The sequence below is a fragment of the Diorhabda sublineata genome, chromosome 1 (assembly GCF_026230105.1).
Source record: "Diorhabda sublineata isolate icDioSubl1.1 chromosome 1, icDioSubl1.1, whole genome shotgun sequence".
Taxonomy (NCBI): domain Eukaryota; kingdom Metazoa; phylum Arthropoda; class Insecta; order Coleoptera; family Chrysomelidae; genus Diorhabda; species Diorhabda sublineata.
The window spans coordinates 29017641-29032870 of NC_079474.1; the positions used below are offsets into that span (position 1 = coordinate 29017641).

At 31.5% G+C, this 15230-nt stretch overlaps 2 protein-coding genes across 2 annotated transcripts; one reads left to right on the top strand and one right to left on the bottom strand.

The window, feature by feature from the left end:
* Positions 1-217: 217 nt before the first annotated feature.
* LOC130444641 (probable 28S ribosomal protein S16, mitochondrial) lies at positions 218-936 on the bottom strand. The gene is made up of 3 exons (XM_056779895.1): positions 702-936; positions 486-645; positions 218-430 (listed from the first exon to the last, which is right to left on the bottom strand). The coding sequence occupies exons 1-3, from the start codon at positions 816-818 to the stop codon at positions 324-326; spliced, it is 384 nt and encodes a 127-aa protein (XP_056635873.1). The 5' UTR covers positions 819-936; the 3' UTR covers positions 218-323.
* Positions 937-1334: 398 nt separating this feature from the next.
* Positions 1335-6660, top strand: LOC130444379 (sulfide:quinone oxidoreductase, mitochondrial). Its single transcript, XM_056779478.1, has 7 exons — positions 1335-1642; positions 2469-2608; positions 3150-3340; positions 3934-4131; positions 4432-4641; positions 4935-5121; positions 6242-6660. The coding sequence occupies exons 1-7, from the start codon at positions 1557-1559 to the stop codon at positions 6568-6570; spliced, it is 1341 nt and encodes a 446-aa protein (XP_056635456.1). The 5' UTR covers positions 1335-1556; the 3' UTR covers positions 6571-6660.
* Positions 6661-15230: the final 8570 nt, after the last annotated feature.

The window sequence follows — 15230 nt, forward strand, 5'->3', positions numbered from 1 at the left end:
GTGGTAACTTTTCACACAATTACCCTTGAAATTATTTTCATCAAATACATTTGTCCCTGGCTACATTTATGAATACTTAGTAAAGGTCAGATATTATAGCACTACAGATGCCTAATACATTCCATTGTTCCAATATTTAATGTTATTTGATTATTAGCTAATTAGAAATTGAAAGTAATGAAGTAGTTTATTGTATGGAATATTATTCATAAAAATGTCAATTTAAAACAAATTTTAATGTACTTAAAACTTTAATACACTCTGTATATTACATGTATATTCTTAATGCATACTATTCAATGATATTGAATAAACTCCATTTATCAAGTTTTATCTTCACTTGCTGTTTCTACATTTTGTTTTGCCTTTTCTCTATTGCGCCAAGCAGTCATATAACTTCTTGGATGTATTGGATAAAATCCTGCAAGACCTACAATTTTAATGAAAGTGTGATTTGAAATTGTTCAATGAAAAAATTTTATTACCCAACAGCTCGAGGACAGGATTTGAAGCTGTAGCCCCATTCGATAACCAATATCTTATTCTCTCGAAGTTTAAAGAAGTAAGTTTTTCATTATTTTCATTTGGAAACGGATCGTGCGTTCCAACTTGTTCTATTTCGGGATCATGTTGGTCAGTTCTTATCTACAATATTTCAATCAATTTTGTCTATATACAAAAATTATTGTCATTTTACTTACATCTGAGACAACAATGTGATAAAAGGGCCTGTTAGTACAACCTTTTCTCATGAACCTAATTATTTTCGTTGCTCTCGGCACTGGTAGACCCGCTTTACTTACAGCAGGACCTGACATGTTTTCTATTAATATATTTGAGCGTTAATACGATATTGTAAACAAGCAGTAAATGTTAATTTTTATTAACTGTAAAGCTAACCTAGTTTAAACACATGTCATGTATAATCAGTTATCAGATCGATTCCTTTGAGGCCACGTTGCCAATTGTAGTATATTTACGTGTAAAATATTAACAAGTTTTAATAATAGAAAAATAAAAATTTTTCCGAAACAAAAAATCACTTTTCAGTTATATACATTGAACAAAGTCGGTGTTGAAACAGTTTCTATACATTAGAATTTTGCCTTAGCTATTAATAGGTTAACAAATAAACTATAATATTATAAGTATCATTTCCACTGATGAATATTCATATATTATTAGACTGATTGATATTGAATTTGTTTTAAATATGGGTTATTATGGATACCAATGGGTCATGAGTAATACTGGTTGCCTACTAGTAGAAAAACGTATTCTGTGTGTTGAACAGAGATGCTCGTAGTTGACAGATTAAAATAAATGATTTTTTCACTTTGAATCGGCGAAGGACTTTAAACCTTGACTCTCTCAATAATTGATCATATGATTTAAAACATTTATAACTAATTACGAATTGTATATACAATGACTTAAGCGAACAACAATATCTGCGGACGTGCATTATATATTTTCCTTATCTGTATGACTTGTGATACCTAAATTTGTATTTGTTTTAAAAAATTAAATATTTATCTGCTATTATTATTGCGATAATGGTTGTGTTAAGACATCTTTATAGAAATTTTCGTATATCAGAGAGGCGTTTTTCGGCAACATCTGTAAACAGGGATAAGTATAGGTAAATATTTTATTTCTCCACTACTTTTAACAATTCAGCACTCAATAATTAGAATAAAATGTTTTTACATTATTGGATGTTATAGGTTTTTCAGTTTTATGAGCTTGAGAAAATTTTAAAATAACATTTATCAATACAGGATCGGATCGACAATCGAAAATTTATCAAAACTTTATTTATTCCGAATTTTTAATGTTTTATTATTAATATGTCTAGAAAATAATAGTGTATATTTAATATAGCATGAAAGTGAAATACGGAAATATTACGTTTACGTTTGCCCAATAATTTTTATTATATTCGTCTTTACCATTTGTTTAGTGATTTATTTATGTTGTATTATTACCATAAAGAATACAAACTGCAAAGCAGACCTGAGTCTTCTGCATGTACAATAACTTGCCTTTTGTGTACCTGTGGATGTTTGTTCAATATATAATTTGCTTTTGTTAGAATAGTGTCATAATATATTCAATTTCGTCTGGAATGTATCCTATATCAATTAGATTAAAATATAGAATAAGTTTATAGTATGCCAAAAAAGAAAGTTAATAAAAAATAAAACTTTTAAATTGTAATTTTGTTGTAATTATTGATTTGTGTATAGAATTTGGTTAGGGACAGAATTACCTTGATTTGAGGCGGAGCAAAAAATGAAAGTCTTATCATAAAATCGTCGCTTTTGAAACTTTTTTCTCAATTTGTTTATCTTGTCTCAATTGCATGCTTTTTTCCATTAATTAATTAAGATATCTCATCAATAATTTTACTTACAACGATTAAAATAGTTTAAATTAATTTTTATTGATACCTTTATGTTTTTAAGTTGTAAGATATTGGTTGTTGGTGGTGGTGCAGGAGGCTGTTCAACAGCAGCAAAATTTGCAAGAACTTTGAAAAAAAATGAGTTGATTGTATTGGAACCAAGTGAATATCACTACTACCAGCCTCTGTTTACAATAATAGGTATAATTTTATATATTTCACATTTTATTTCATACAAAAAAAACATTTTTTGATATTTTTATAGTCATGAATGTTTAGAATTTTTGACCATTTTTTTAATGAATACAACATAAATTAAGTTGAAATACTAAGTTATTATTATTTTAAATCTTTTAAAAATTGTGTTGTGACTGTTAAGGTTTGTAAGTTTGTAATGAAAATTTTCACTTTTTTCTCAATTCTATTTGCCGACTTACCTCCTCCTTTTATAGCCAATCCATTTGTATAGAATATTTTAAAAAACATTCAAAATATTTGGCAACTGCATATTTATTAGGCAAAGTACAAGTTATAGGAGAAAGAAGAGTAACTTAATCATCCGAACAACATGTTATAATGTTCAATAAATTAAAAATTGATCTAATTATGTTACATAAAATGGTATTTGTAATGCTATTGTTGAAAGTTGCAATTAAATTTGTCGTTTCCGCAAAATTATGAGAAAACATTGATAATTATGTAGCTCTGCAATTGTTTCCCACTATTTACTGTGAGTGTTTAGGTGGTGGAACCTCCACATTACAGGAAGCCAGGAGAAAAGAATCAGATGTACTTCCCAAAAATTGTACGTGGATAAAAGATAAAGCAGCTGTGTATGATCCCGAGAAAAGTTTTGTGACTACAGAAAAAGGAGATGTCATTGAATATGATTACATGTTGATTGCAGTAGGATTGGAACTTAGATACGACCTGGTATGATTTTTTACCATTTGAATGATTAAAGCTAGAGTAGTAAAAATTCACTAAAGTGAACCTAAACAAATATTTCACTTTTAAAAGGCAATTTATAGACTATTTGCTATATTGTTTATCTTTACAATGCTGTCATCCAACACAGATGTGCCTTTTCAAGTCTTCTTCTGTGTCTCTGACCACTGGTATCATCCATTTACAGATCCAACACTTTTGTTTTCTTTTTCTGGGGCTTTATTAATTTATCAAAGGTTTTTCAGAATTGAATGCTTATTTTGTATTTGAAATTTCTAATATTTTCTTTTGTTGTTCAAACAGTCAGAACAATATAGAATCTTTAAGAATATTTGATAACTGCGTGATAATGTTGGCATAGTTATAGGGGAAAGAACGATAATTCAACTTATTGAACAACTTATCTAACTTCATTTTAGTATTAAGATGCCCTTATGTACATTTCTATCTTTGTCTAAATTTCTATACATTAAAAGCTAAATAATCTGGCACGATTTAGGTTTTGAAAGTTATTGAAGAAATTTTAGTTTATTAGGAAATAAACTGTTTCTCATATTATATCGTAAGTACTTGACCAGATTCCAGGATTACAAGAAGCTTTGGACAAACCCAGCAACGTATGCTCAATATATTCACCTAAATATGCCCCGCATGTTTTCGAAGTGTTGAAGAATTTAAAAGATGGAGATGCACACTTTACGTTTCCTAATTCACCAGTAAAATGTCCGGGAGCGCCTCAAAAAATTTGTTATATATCCGATCATTATTTAAGAAAGGTGAGCGATTGGATTTTTTAAAATAAAAGTTAAATTAAAATATTAACTGTAACAAATTACATTTTGTTTCTATTTTACAATACTTAGTTGAAAAACAATAAAAACTATTTTGCATCAATAAATTTTAGATGATAATGTAAAATTACAATTAGCTGTTCTTTGGGATTTAATAAGATATTTATTAACAATATATACAACAGAATCAATAGATATAACCTAAGACTCATGTTTGTTTATATTAGGTGCCTTCGAAAGTTGAATTTAGAAAAAATAACAAGCGCTATATTTTTGTTTTTTCAGCAAAACAGAAGAGACAACGTAAATATAACCTATAACACCTCTCTTCCTGTAATTTTTGGTGTGAAGAAATATGCAGATGCTCTTTGGAAACTATGCAAGTCACGAAATATCGACGTAAACTTGAGAACTAATTTAGTAAACGTAAATTCGGTTAATAATGAAGCAACTTTTCAAAATTTGGATAATCCTGATGAGAAAAAAACTGTTAAGGTTAGTATATGATGTAGTACTTTGAAATTTATTGAAGTTGAATTCTGTTCTTTATATATGTTTAAATTTAGGTTGAAGTTTTGTTTTTTGGCGTACATAGTTAAGTTAGTTGTTCTATATTATATAATTATTTTTTTATTCATTAGAAAAATTATTCCAACTAATATTCACCTAAAAATCAACAATATGCAGAACTAATACTTATCAATGTTTAATTTCAAAATTTTACCTATATGAATTATTTCAAATGTATATGTTTGTTTTTCATGTTATAATTGTGATTGAATTTTCAGTTTTCCATGCTTCACGTTGTACCCCCAATGGCAACACCACTTTCGCTATCAAGTAACAAGAAAATTTCAAACGAAGCGGGATTTGTGAATGTCCATAAACATACACTGCAACATATTGTATACCCGAATATTTTTAGTATCGGTGATTGTGCGTCTACCCCGAACTCAAAAACGGCAGCTGCTGCAGGTAATATTATCTTCGAAAGCAATAAATGAAATTTTCGATAAAACTTGTCTAGAAAAGGTACAATTCATTTTTGAGTTCTATATTGAAGCATCATTTGTACACTCTATTAAATTGATCTGATGTCATTTAACATAAGTAAACACAAACTATATATTCTTCTACATGACAGCAGATACCGACATGTAACTTTGTCTTCCATTCTACCATCCTTTAGATGCATTATTATGATCTCATAGTGTTTATTCACAAACATTCTTTATGACCTCTTCTGACAACTGTAATATTTAGAAATATTGCAATGTCTATATCATAATTAATTTCTTAACTAGTTGAGCTTCAATAAACAGTAATACAGTCTATATTGATTCTTTCTTGCACGTAAATATGTTTTTACTCTTTTAGAGTGGAAAAATATCTTTTTTTTTTTCATTTAATTTTAATTCCAAGAATATTTAATATGAAAGCTTTAAATAATTGCCTTTGGTATTGACATAAAAATATTTTTTTGCATCAAATAACTAGTTAAATGATGTTTTAATTAAATGTGTGTACTTTATATACTTACATTTAATACATAAAAATACAGATTGCTTACTTTACATCATTCGTGGAAGCATTACTTATTTTCTTTAGCCATGTAGTTACATAACTATTTAACTGAGAAAGTGGCAAAACTAAAGAGCCCTAAAAGGATTAAAATCAAAATGATCTTGCACGACTATATTTCCTTTGCTGGTTTTTATGACTTTTCAATACATGGTTGAAAAATGGTTATAGATTCTTTTACAATAATTGAAAACATTTTTAATTGTTTTAGAAGAATGTGTAATGTTTCTTTTATCTTTTGATTATTGATGCATGAATTTAGGAAAATTGAATTTCCGTTCATAAGAAAGCTAGTTGAAAATTCTCTATCTTTGACGTTAGTCCTAATAGATATTTTGCCACTTTCCTTTTGCTGGAGAAAATTACAGTTCATATAATACAATGTTCAAAGAGTTTTATGCATTTTATTGAAAGAAATTTAAAATTTTCGAAACATAAATTATGATGACATCGGCTTGTCATTAAAATTAAAAAATAGTTTTTAAAAATTGTTAACATAGTTTAATTTTTTTAGCTGCTCAAACCGAAGTGGTTTTTAGAAACCTCAGTGCAGTCATGAATGGTCAATCCCTACCTCTATCGTATGATGGGTATGCATCCTGTCCATTGGTTACAGGATATGATAAATGCATTTTAGCCGAATTCGATTACAATTTAAATCCACTGGAAACGTTTCCGTTTGACCAAGATAAAGAGTTAAGATCTATGTACATCTTGAAGAAAATATTTATGCCACAGTTATATTGGAATTTGATGTTGAATGGTTATTGGAATGGACCTGCTCTCTTTAGAAGGATAATGCATCTGCAGTTTGTGGATAAGAAGCCCCCTGCGAAATCCTAGGACTGAAACTTTACATTTGTGTCTACTATTGTTATTGTTGATATTTGATTATTAAATTTTATAATTATACAAATCTATGTTTTAGAGAAACTACTTTTTGTTTCTGTTTTGTCCAAGTACACGTATTTTCCCAGTTTTATCTTGGTTTCTCTTTTTTTCAAGATATATTTTCACAAAAATAAATACAAGCTATAAGAAAATATTGGCTCCTATAAAATGGTGTCCGTCTAATTTTGGTAACAAATACTTAGCAATAGCTGAGTCCAATGTGTCCATTAGTCTTTCTTTGTCTTTGAAGCATCTGAATATAGGTGATGTTTGTACTAGACTGTGCATGCATTGAAATTCGTGTTCTAATATTAGAATGGTATACATAGAAGTTTCTTTATAGTTATCAAATGTGGGAGGTGTTGGTACTACAGCGTAAGTACAACTTTTCAACATAGAACGTACATGAATGGTACGGTCTAGTATTACTATATCTATGGCCAAAACAAAAAAAATTATGGCGTTTGTGTAGCTTTCATCATAATTTTTTCAATGTAAATAAATAAAAACTCTTTTTACTCTTGAAGTATATTTTTTAAAAAAACTTAGTTGACTCTATTCAATAAAAACATTTAAATTTTCTTTCTAACTGGAATTCTTGTTCTCATTTTTCTATTTTTGATAGTATCTCTATTTCTAAAACCTTTTCTATTGCGTGATATTGACACGGGATAAGTATTATTTAGAATATGTTGAAAAACTGGTAATTTGGATTTTACAGAAACGTCGCTAACATTTTTAAAAACAAACTTGGATGCTTCTTGTTGATTACCATAAGAATGGCTAGATTGAATATTAAAATTTTTCGTTCGGTTAATTGCAGAAGTTGAAGATTCTGGAAAAACTTCATTTTTGCTGGAGGGAGTTTTAGTTTTATCATTATTTTTTGGTAAACTACGAACGTCTTCTGGCATTGTAGAATGTTTTTCTTCTTTTTTATTAAAGCTGGACATAATTTTATCTATTAAACTAACAGAAAGAGGTTGGTTTGTGGATTCTGCAATAGAAATAAATTATTATTATAACAATATCACTTAAACCGTGGTATGTTCTGTGGGTGGATGATATTTGGTCATGCTCTACGCATCTTCTAAAACGCCGCCATATTTTACGCAAATTCCATGGTATCGTATATAAACCGTGCTTTATTGATAAATTTTCTGAGGTCTTTTCAGAAACTATGATTGGTGAACATATAGAATCTATTATACAACTACAGGGTGTTTAGGATATTTGAAAACCGGGAAAAGACGAGAAATTCGCAGAGTCGGGGATTCGACGGAAATTTTAAGTGAGCGAGTCAGGCATAGCAAGTCGTAACAACATGCTGAACCTCCCTCATGAATGCACTCTTACTGGCTCACGTATCTATAGTTGCCTAACTAACGCCTGATATTGACTTGGGATTCCCCTGAAGCTTTTAGTGTCTCATATTTTTATTTTTAAAGTGAAGCGAAGTGCGATTAAGATAAGTAACCGAATAATATGTTTTATGTTTGATATTAGTTTTTAAGTATTGAAGGTCAGGGTTATTTTGCTTACGCGCTTAAAACATTTGAAATACATAAACAGGCGTTTTTACACAAATTCCGTATTTAAAAGAAAAAAAAATCATAGTAAAAAGTATCGGTCCCCCGACTTGAGCAGTTGTGATTTATTTTTGTGGGGGTTTCTGAAATCGCGTGTGTACAACAATAAACCGGGTACTTTGAAGGACTTAAGTTTCCGTCAAAGACTATAACAATGTATTGTTCAAAATGGACATCACTTGCAGGACATAATTTTTCGTAAGTGGTGGCTCAGAAGCGCACCAGATCGACAGGGTGGACGTAAGAAAAGAAGGAAGAACAAAATGTTTGGATTCATTTTTTTTCTACTTTTATTAAAGATTATTAGATAACACTGTGTATTTTTTTTCTTCATTTCAAGGTAGAGGTATGGCAGGAAAAATGTGGGTGGCTCCTTAATCCCTAACTTAAAATAATGAGGGCCTTCCCTGGCCCACCAGAATATTTAAGTGTTTTAATACGAATTTTTAGTGCAAACCCAGCATACAGTAAATATTGAATATCAATTGGTAACCCGATCGGGAAATACAGCTGTTCGTAGTAAACCTAGTCGTAAGGCCTCGGCTCGGTAAGCAAATAGTGGGCCATCAGTCTTAAAGATGGAAGGTGGTCAGTTGGTCATTCTTTGCCTGACATACTTTGTTTGTTGGGGATGATAACGATTGATGATTTTCTCATTTTGGCACTACTGTACTACCATAATTATGTAAATAATCATAGTGCCAACTACTACTCTAGGTTGTTTGCCCGATCTTGTCGGTTGAGTTAGGTATAAACTAATATTAAGGAAATTAATCTCCTCCTAACAAATAAACTTGGAAGTGGATAAGAAAATTGAATGTCACAATTGATAACTGGCATATATAAAACAATAATTTTATTACCAAAAGATTGGTACAATTACGGTTACTTTTTGACATAATCACCAATAAGAGATTGAGACATTTGTCATATCTGTAGACAAGCTTTTCAATACCCCCTTCAAAGGAAGTTGCCGCCAATGTAGCCTAACCATTCAGGATCTCATTCTCCGATGGATTTCTGCAGCACTATGACCTTCAACCTGTAGAAAACGAACCACACTTGGCGGGAGCATCAATAATAGCGGACATATTTACGTGGCTGTAGCACAACGCCGATTGACGCCTGAATGTCAACAATGGCGAAGTGTGTAGTGCGAGAGCTTCATGCTACATAATACAGTCCTCGTATTATGTAGACGGAAAAATATTCAAATATTTGATATAATTCAAACCTTGCTCTTATCCAGTCTCTAATCAACCATATTTATTAATAAATTTTCATTGGTTTGAAAGTCATGATTTCATCCTGGAAAATTTTTATGGAAAACTTGCAATAATCCTATAATTTTTTCTGTTTGAACTAAATGAATGTGGAAAACAATGGATCCCTTATATAAACAGTGGACGCCTCCAAACAAATTCTGTTTGCGCTTAAATAACGTATCCAGGTCTAACACTAAACACTAATATCAATGATAAAAACTGTACTCACCTTCCAAGTTTGAATTCTTTTCTTTTCTCTCAGAAAGTGGTTGTATCGCGTCTTGAATTTTTTTAATATTAGCTTCGTTTTGTGTAGTGACTTGATCCATTTTTTCGAAAAGATTATTAAGCTTATTAAATTGTTCCGAAATGCTGTATCCTGTACTTTGTTGCGAGTCAGTGGTTATTTCCGGCAGTTTATTAGGTACCGATAAAACTGGAGAGTCATTAATATCGTCGTTACGTTTTTTGCACTGTTCCAATTTAGAGTTTAAAATGCTTTCTACCAACTTTTCTAATTTTTCCATAAATACTAAATCCGATTTTTGTGGTGTTGAACTAATTGGAAAAAGTTGACGAGAAGACCCGTCAAATTTATTGCAAACATCCTGAAAACAATGAAATAAATACAATTGGTAATTTAAAATTAGGTGCCACCATCAGAGTAGTGACTTTTCGAACTTTACATAACAATTAGTGAAAAGTGCATTTAAATTTGAGTCAGGTGTAAAGTGTAGTGAATAGAGTTGATAATTCGTTCGTAAATTCGTGTAAATTGCAATAACGAATTTGTGAGCTGGTGCATTGTCTTGATGAAACAACACTTTATTCTTCTTTTTTCGCTCAAACGTTGTAATAAGTTCGCATTATACTCGCCGCTGATAGTTTTTCCTTTTTCAAGATAGGCAACAAAAAACGGACGCTGTTTTGGTTCCATTGTGAGCACCTTCAGTCGACGATGATCCAGTACCGTTTTGTGGATTTTCTTCAACATTTCTGGAGTTGTTACCTCACTGGGTCGACCAGTGGCGATGCGTGTCTTCGCAGGTCGTGGATTTAGAATACTTTGAACTGTAAATCTTAATATCTGTTGTTCCACTTTTGGGTAATAGTAATAATCTAATGTTCTTATTATTTATGTAAACAGATTTTAATCATTTATACACACGATGAATCTTTCTTACGTAATTTATTTAAATATGTTATTTCCTTCCAGATAAAAATTTGTAAGCTGGTTGTTAATATCTTTTTAACTTTGCTTTTTTATTATAATGCTCACAAAATTCCAGTTATCTTTATTTATTTCCTTTTGTTTTAAAAAAATTTTGTATAATAGTTTTCGTGTAAATTCGTATTTTCTATTTACTTGGGGAACAGAATGATTCCTGTTTGGTTATATATATTTAAAAAATCAGTTTTTTATATGTTAGAGCATAAGCTCCTTTTTATTAAAATCTATTCTATCTTCTCGTTCCTTCTTTAGTAATTTCCATCTGTGTTCTCGTTTCCTTTCTCATTTTATTTGTTTCCCGCAGCTCTACAGCTGCCAGGTTGAGAGTTCAACAAAGGATATAGAACTCCAACAACTGAAAATTCAGTTGAGCACTGCAACCATCCCGGATTTCCACAGATAAGTCGCAGTCTTATCTTTAATATATATATAAATCTTGTTTTTAATTTATAACTGCTTTGTGCTCTTTTAGACACACAATTGATGCGATTTTTTTCAATAAATTACACTAACAAATTAATTTCTTCAAAAACTTGATTGTTAGACTAAATAAATCAGAAGTGACTAGTGCGCCACAATATGTGAACAAAGGAATTATCCAAATTTTTGAAGAAAAACTTAACAACCTCTGTCTTGTTGATGGGAATTTCAAAGTAAGCTTAAGAATCTTCAGCAAAACCTTCTGGTTACTGCCTTGTATTGTACAAAATGGTATTTATGTATTTAAATTACTTGTGCCAATCAAGTCTGTAGGAAATTAAATCAAAACTAAAAGCATATTAAATATTAACAATTTATATAGAGTACGTTACAAATTACTAACCTCGTCAACATCGGGATAGGAAAATTTTCTTATTAAAGTACTTTCAGCGGTTTGATGTTTGTTATTGAATAAAATAGCGTCACAAGCAGCATCTAACATAATCCTAGTATTGTGATCTACCTTAACTGAAGCTTTCACCTTTTCTAAATATTTAAAATCATTATCTACATCTATGGGATCTGGTAAAGAGGATCTTGTATAATTTTTCGGATCTAAGATCGATCTTGGAGATAGATTATACATTTTTCCTAATACTGGGCTAGGGAATTCTTCTTCCAACTTCAAAGAATAGTGCCTATCAAAGATATCAGATCGCGTATTTTTTATTTGATGGTACATTCGATTGTATGATCCAAATTTAGGGAGCATATTTTTCCCAAAAATGTTCCAGTCACGATAAATTTTATAGGGAAATTCTGTTTCTTGCGTATCACTTATTTTTGGTTTCTTACATGGAACATGAGGATAATTGTTAATGTGGCTAGATGGTCGTTTTGGATTTGTTGTTTTGGTTGATTTGTGAGGTTGCTGCTTCTGGAAATTCTGATATTTTCGTAGAAATTTGTTACGGTCGAATAGTTTTCTTCGATAATTTGAAGGTTTACTGGTGTGAAGTGGTGGATACCAATTGGAACAATTAGGCGAATCTGTAAAACAGCTTAAATATAGTTAGTCGTTGATAGAATAATTTGCTTGATAAGAAAAATCGCGATGATGATTTGCTTAAAACGATCTTTTTGCTTTCAAAGAATGTATATAAAAATTACATTTACATGACTACGCGAGTAGCCATTTGTTTATTTATAAAAATAAATTGTTACCTTACATTTTATTTTACCTGCAAAACAAGTAACCTGTTAAAATAAGTTTTGTCGTTCGATAAGACAAAAACCCAATTATGGTTTGAGATCATATTGGTGGTGGATGAGTGATGGAAATTGTTTTTCACGCGCGAATTTATTAAGATGTGAAAACAGCCATAATTCAGAGGGAGCCAAGTCTGGCGAATAAAGTGCTGCAATAGTTCATACTTCAAATCACTGAGTCTCGCGATTGTTTTTTGAGCTGTTATTTTCACATCCGGTTTTGCAGTGTTTTATGTTTCGTAATAATAGATTTTCCAGTGTGGGGTCGTTTACCCCAAGTCCAATTCGCCAACCGGTGAAACCAGAGTGTTACTCTTTGTCTGGTGTCCTGCTCGGCATATCCCACTGGATCTTACACGCACACACAAGGTGGTACCACCTAGAGTGGGTCAGGAATCGAGCGAAGTGAAGATATGTGATAAAGGAGGCCAAGGTCCTCCATGCACTATAGAGCCAGCCAAGTAGTTAATAAGTAAGAATTTTTACAACATACCAAATACTACAATGAGGTCTGGTTTTATTGCGAGACAAGTTTAAAGATAATTTATAAGTAAAATTTATTTTGAATCAAAAAAACTGATACTGGTTTTGGAACACAAGTTTTGTTTTGATGAAGGATCATGGTGGATTTTAATCAATCGATCTTGGGTAACCATATTATGAATTTTTCTTGTGTTAAGAATTTTTTGAACAGCCGGTTATTAACACTACGTTTAGCGTAGTTACTTGATATACTAAAACTGACGCTAAATTAGACTGGCCACTGGTTTTCTCACTGGAGACATTTATTTAGTCATTTAGAATGGTGTTAGTGAATGGAGGAGGGCGGAAGAAACTTCACGCCACGTCATCGGTGAGTGCCCATTCATTCACACGGAATTCAATCATACGGCCAAGCCTCAAAGTTTGCCTACTTTCGAATTTTCAAGCATTAGTGCCTGATTAGCTTCTCAAAGTTTATCGGCCTTTGGTAGTTTTAAGTATGGCACTAAGAGCCTATTAGATTTGCAGCAACGACTCTATGTAATCTTCTTCTTTCAAGTGGCGTGGAAGAACTGACACTTGCGATATTCAAATCTTTGGCAGTGATTTTAAAAGGTTCAAGTTAAGGTGTCTGATTGGCTATTCAGAGGACATTGGCCTCTAGTAATTTGAAGTGGGGCAGGACCGGTTAATATGCACTATCATAGACGTGTAATGAATTTCTAAATTTCATTTCGAGTAGATTGATACATTATTTATTTGAACCACTAAATGGGCAAACAAAAAAGTTACAAGGCTCCAAATAGTCCCTCTTCTATCGTCATTTATAGGTGTGACACACCATTTCCACGCTAGGATTTAGTTATATGTTTAACTTATTTTGCCTTCCAATTAGGTGAAACCCAAATGTTCAACCTCCATCCTCTCCTCTCGTAGATGTAACCGGTTTTCTGTGGTTTTCCTATAACCTGATGAACTCCTTTAACAGTCGATGATAACCACCACAGCTGGATCCGCCTCTGTATTTGTCTAATATAGTTTGTTTAAGCAAATCATTTTCATGTCACCACTTACTTACGAAACTTCAACCACGCACGCCAAACAACCCCATAAAAATTGACGTCGTTTTATTACGCGTTTTGAAAATTTGTAAATAGATAATTTTTAGCGGGTTCATGAAGGATGCGTCATAATGAAGTAATTTAGTCGGCATTAAAATAAAAGTTGACCGGCTCCAGCAAGATATAACGAAAGATAGTTTTTTAATTGAGAAGAACTGATTTCTGGATGGAAATGATCCGTTTTACATAAAACAACAAACCTATATCTTTTGGTGACCCTGGATAAGACTGACATCTCATACGTCGGTGAGACTCTTGCGTAGAACGAATGTTTTTCTGTTCCGGGCGATCATACGTTGATTCCCATCTCTCTTGACACAATTGATCCTTGACTCCAACATTCGAATCTTCTTCGTTTTTATAAGCGCATGTTTCAAAACAATTTCTCTTTACCGAATAAGAAGGTATTTCCGAAACGTTATCTGAATATGATGACTCAGATAATACAGGAAGGGCTGACTGCCGTCGTTTAGAATTGACAGATTTTTTTGGCGATTCATTGATCTATAACAAGGTATAGTTATTCCAAAGGACAGAAACCTCCTGGTTATTTTATTATTTCAAAGAGCTTTCATTAACGATTTCACTTCACAAATACAGTAATTATGAGGGGAAAATCGAGAATTCTTTACTGTTATTGGAATTGAGTTCCGGGAATTTATCAATAAAAACTACTTTTATTAAAAATTTTATTAACAACCTTCACAATACCCTAAATTCAACTGCGCACAATAATTCCCGCGAATCAACTCATCCTTGGTAATCGTCTGGAGTTAACAGATTATATACACGGTTACAGCTTATTTGATTTTTTACTTTCTCTACGACACCACGATACGTTCCTTTGAGATGTGACTTCTTCTCAACAATAAAAATAATTCTCCAAAATTGGAACTATTAGGTAGATGCGACATCGTTGGAATCTAGCAAAACCTTTTCTTTCTATCTGTATTTGGACATTTTTACTTTGATTAGACGTTCTTCATCCATTTCTACCGACTGATCATCCAGCTTCTGTATTCGTCACAACAAATCCTTGTAGATATCTTTTCGCCTTTGTTTCTTTGAGGGGTAAAAATTTTCACATGTTTGAATCTTCATATAACATCTTGAAAACGATTTTTTCCTACGACCACTTATGAAAATGACATATTGCACACTCATTTTTACCTAAGAAAATAGCTTATTTCATATATGTACTCAAAAATAACAAAACATACATGTATTGAAATGC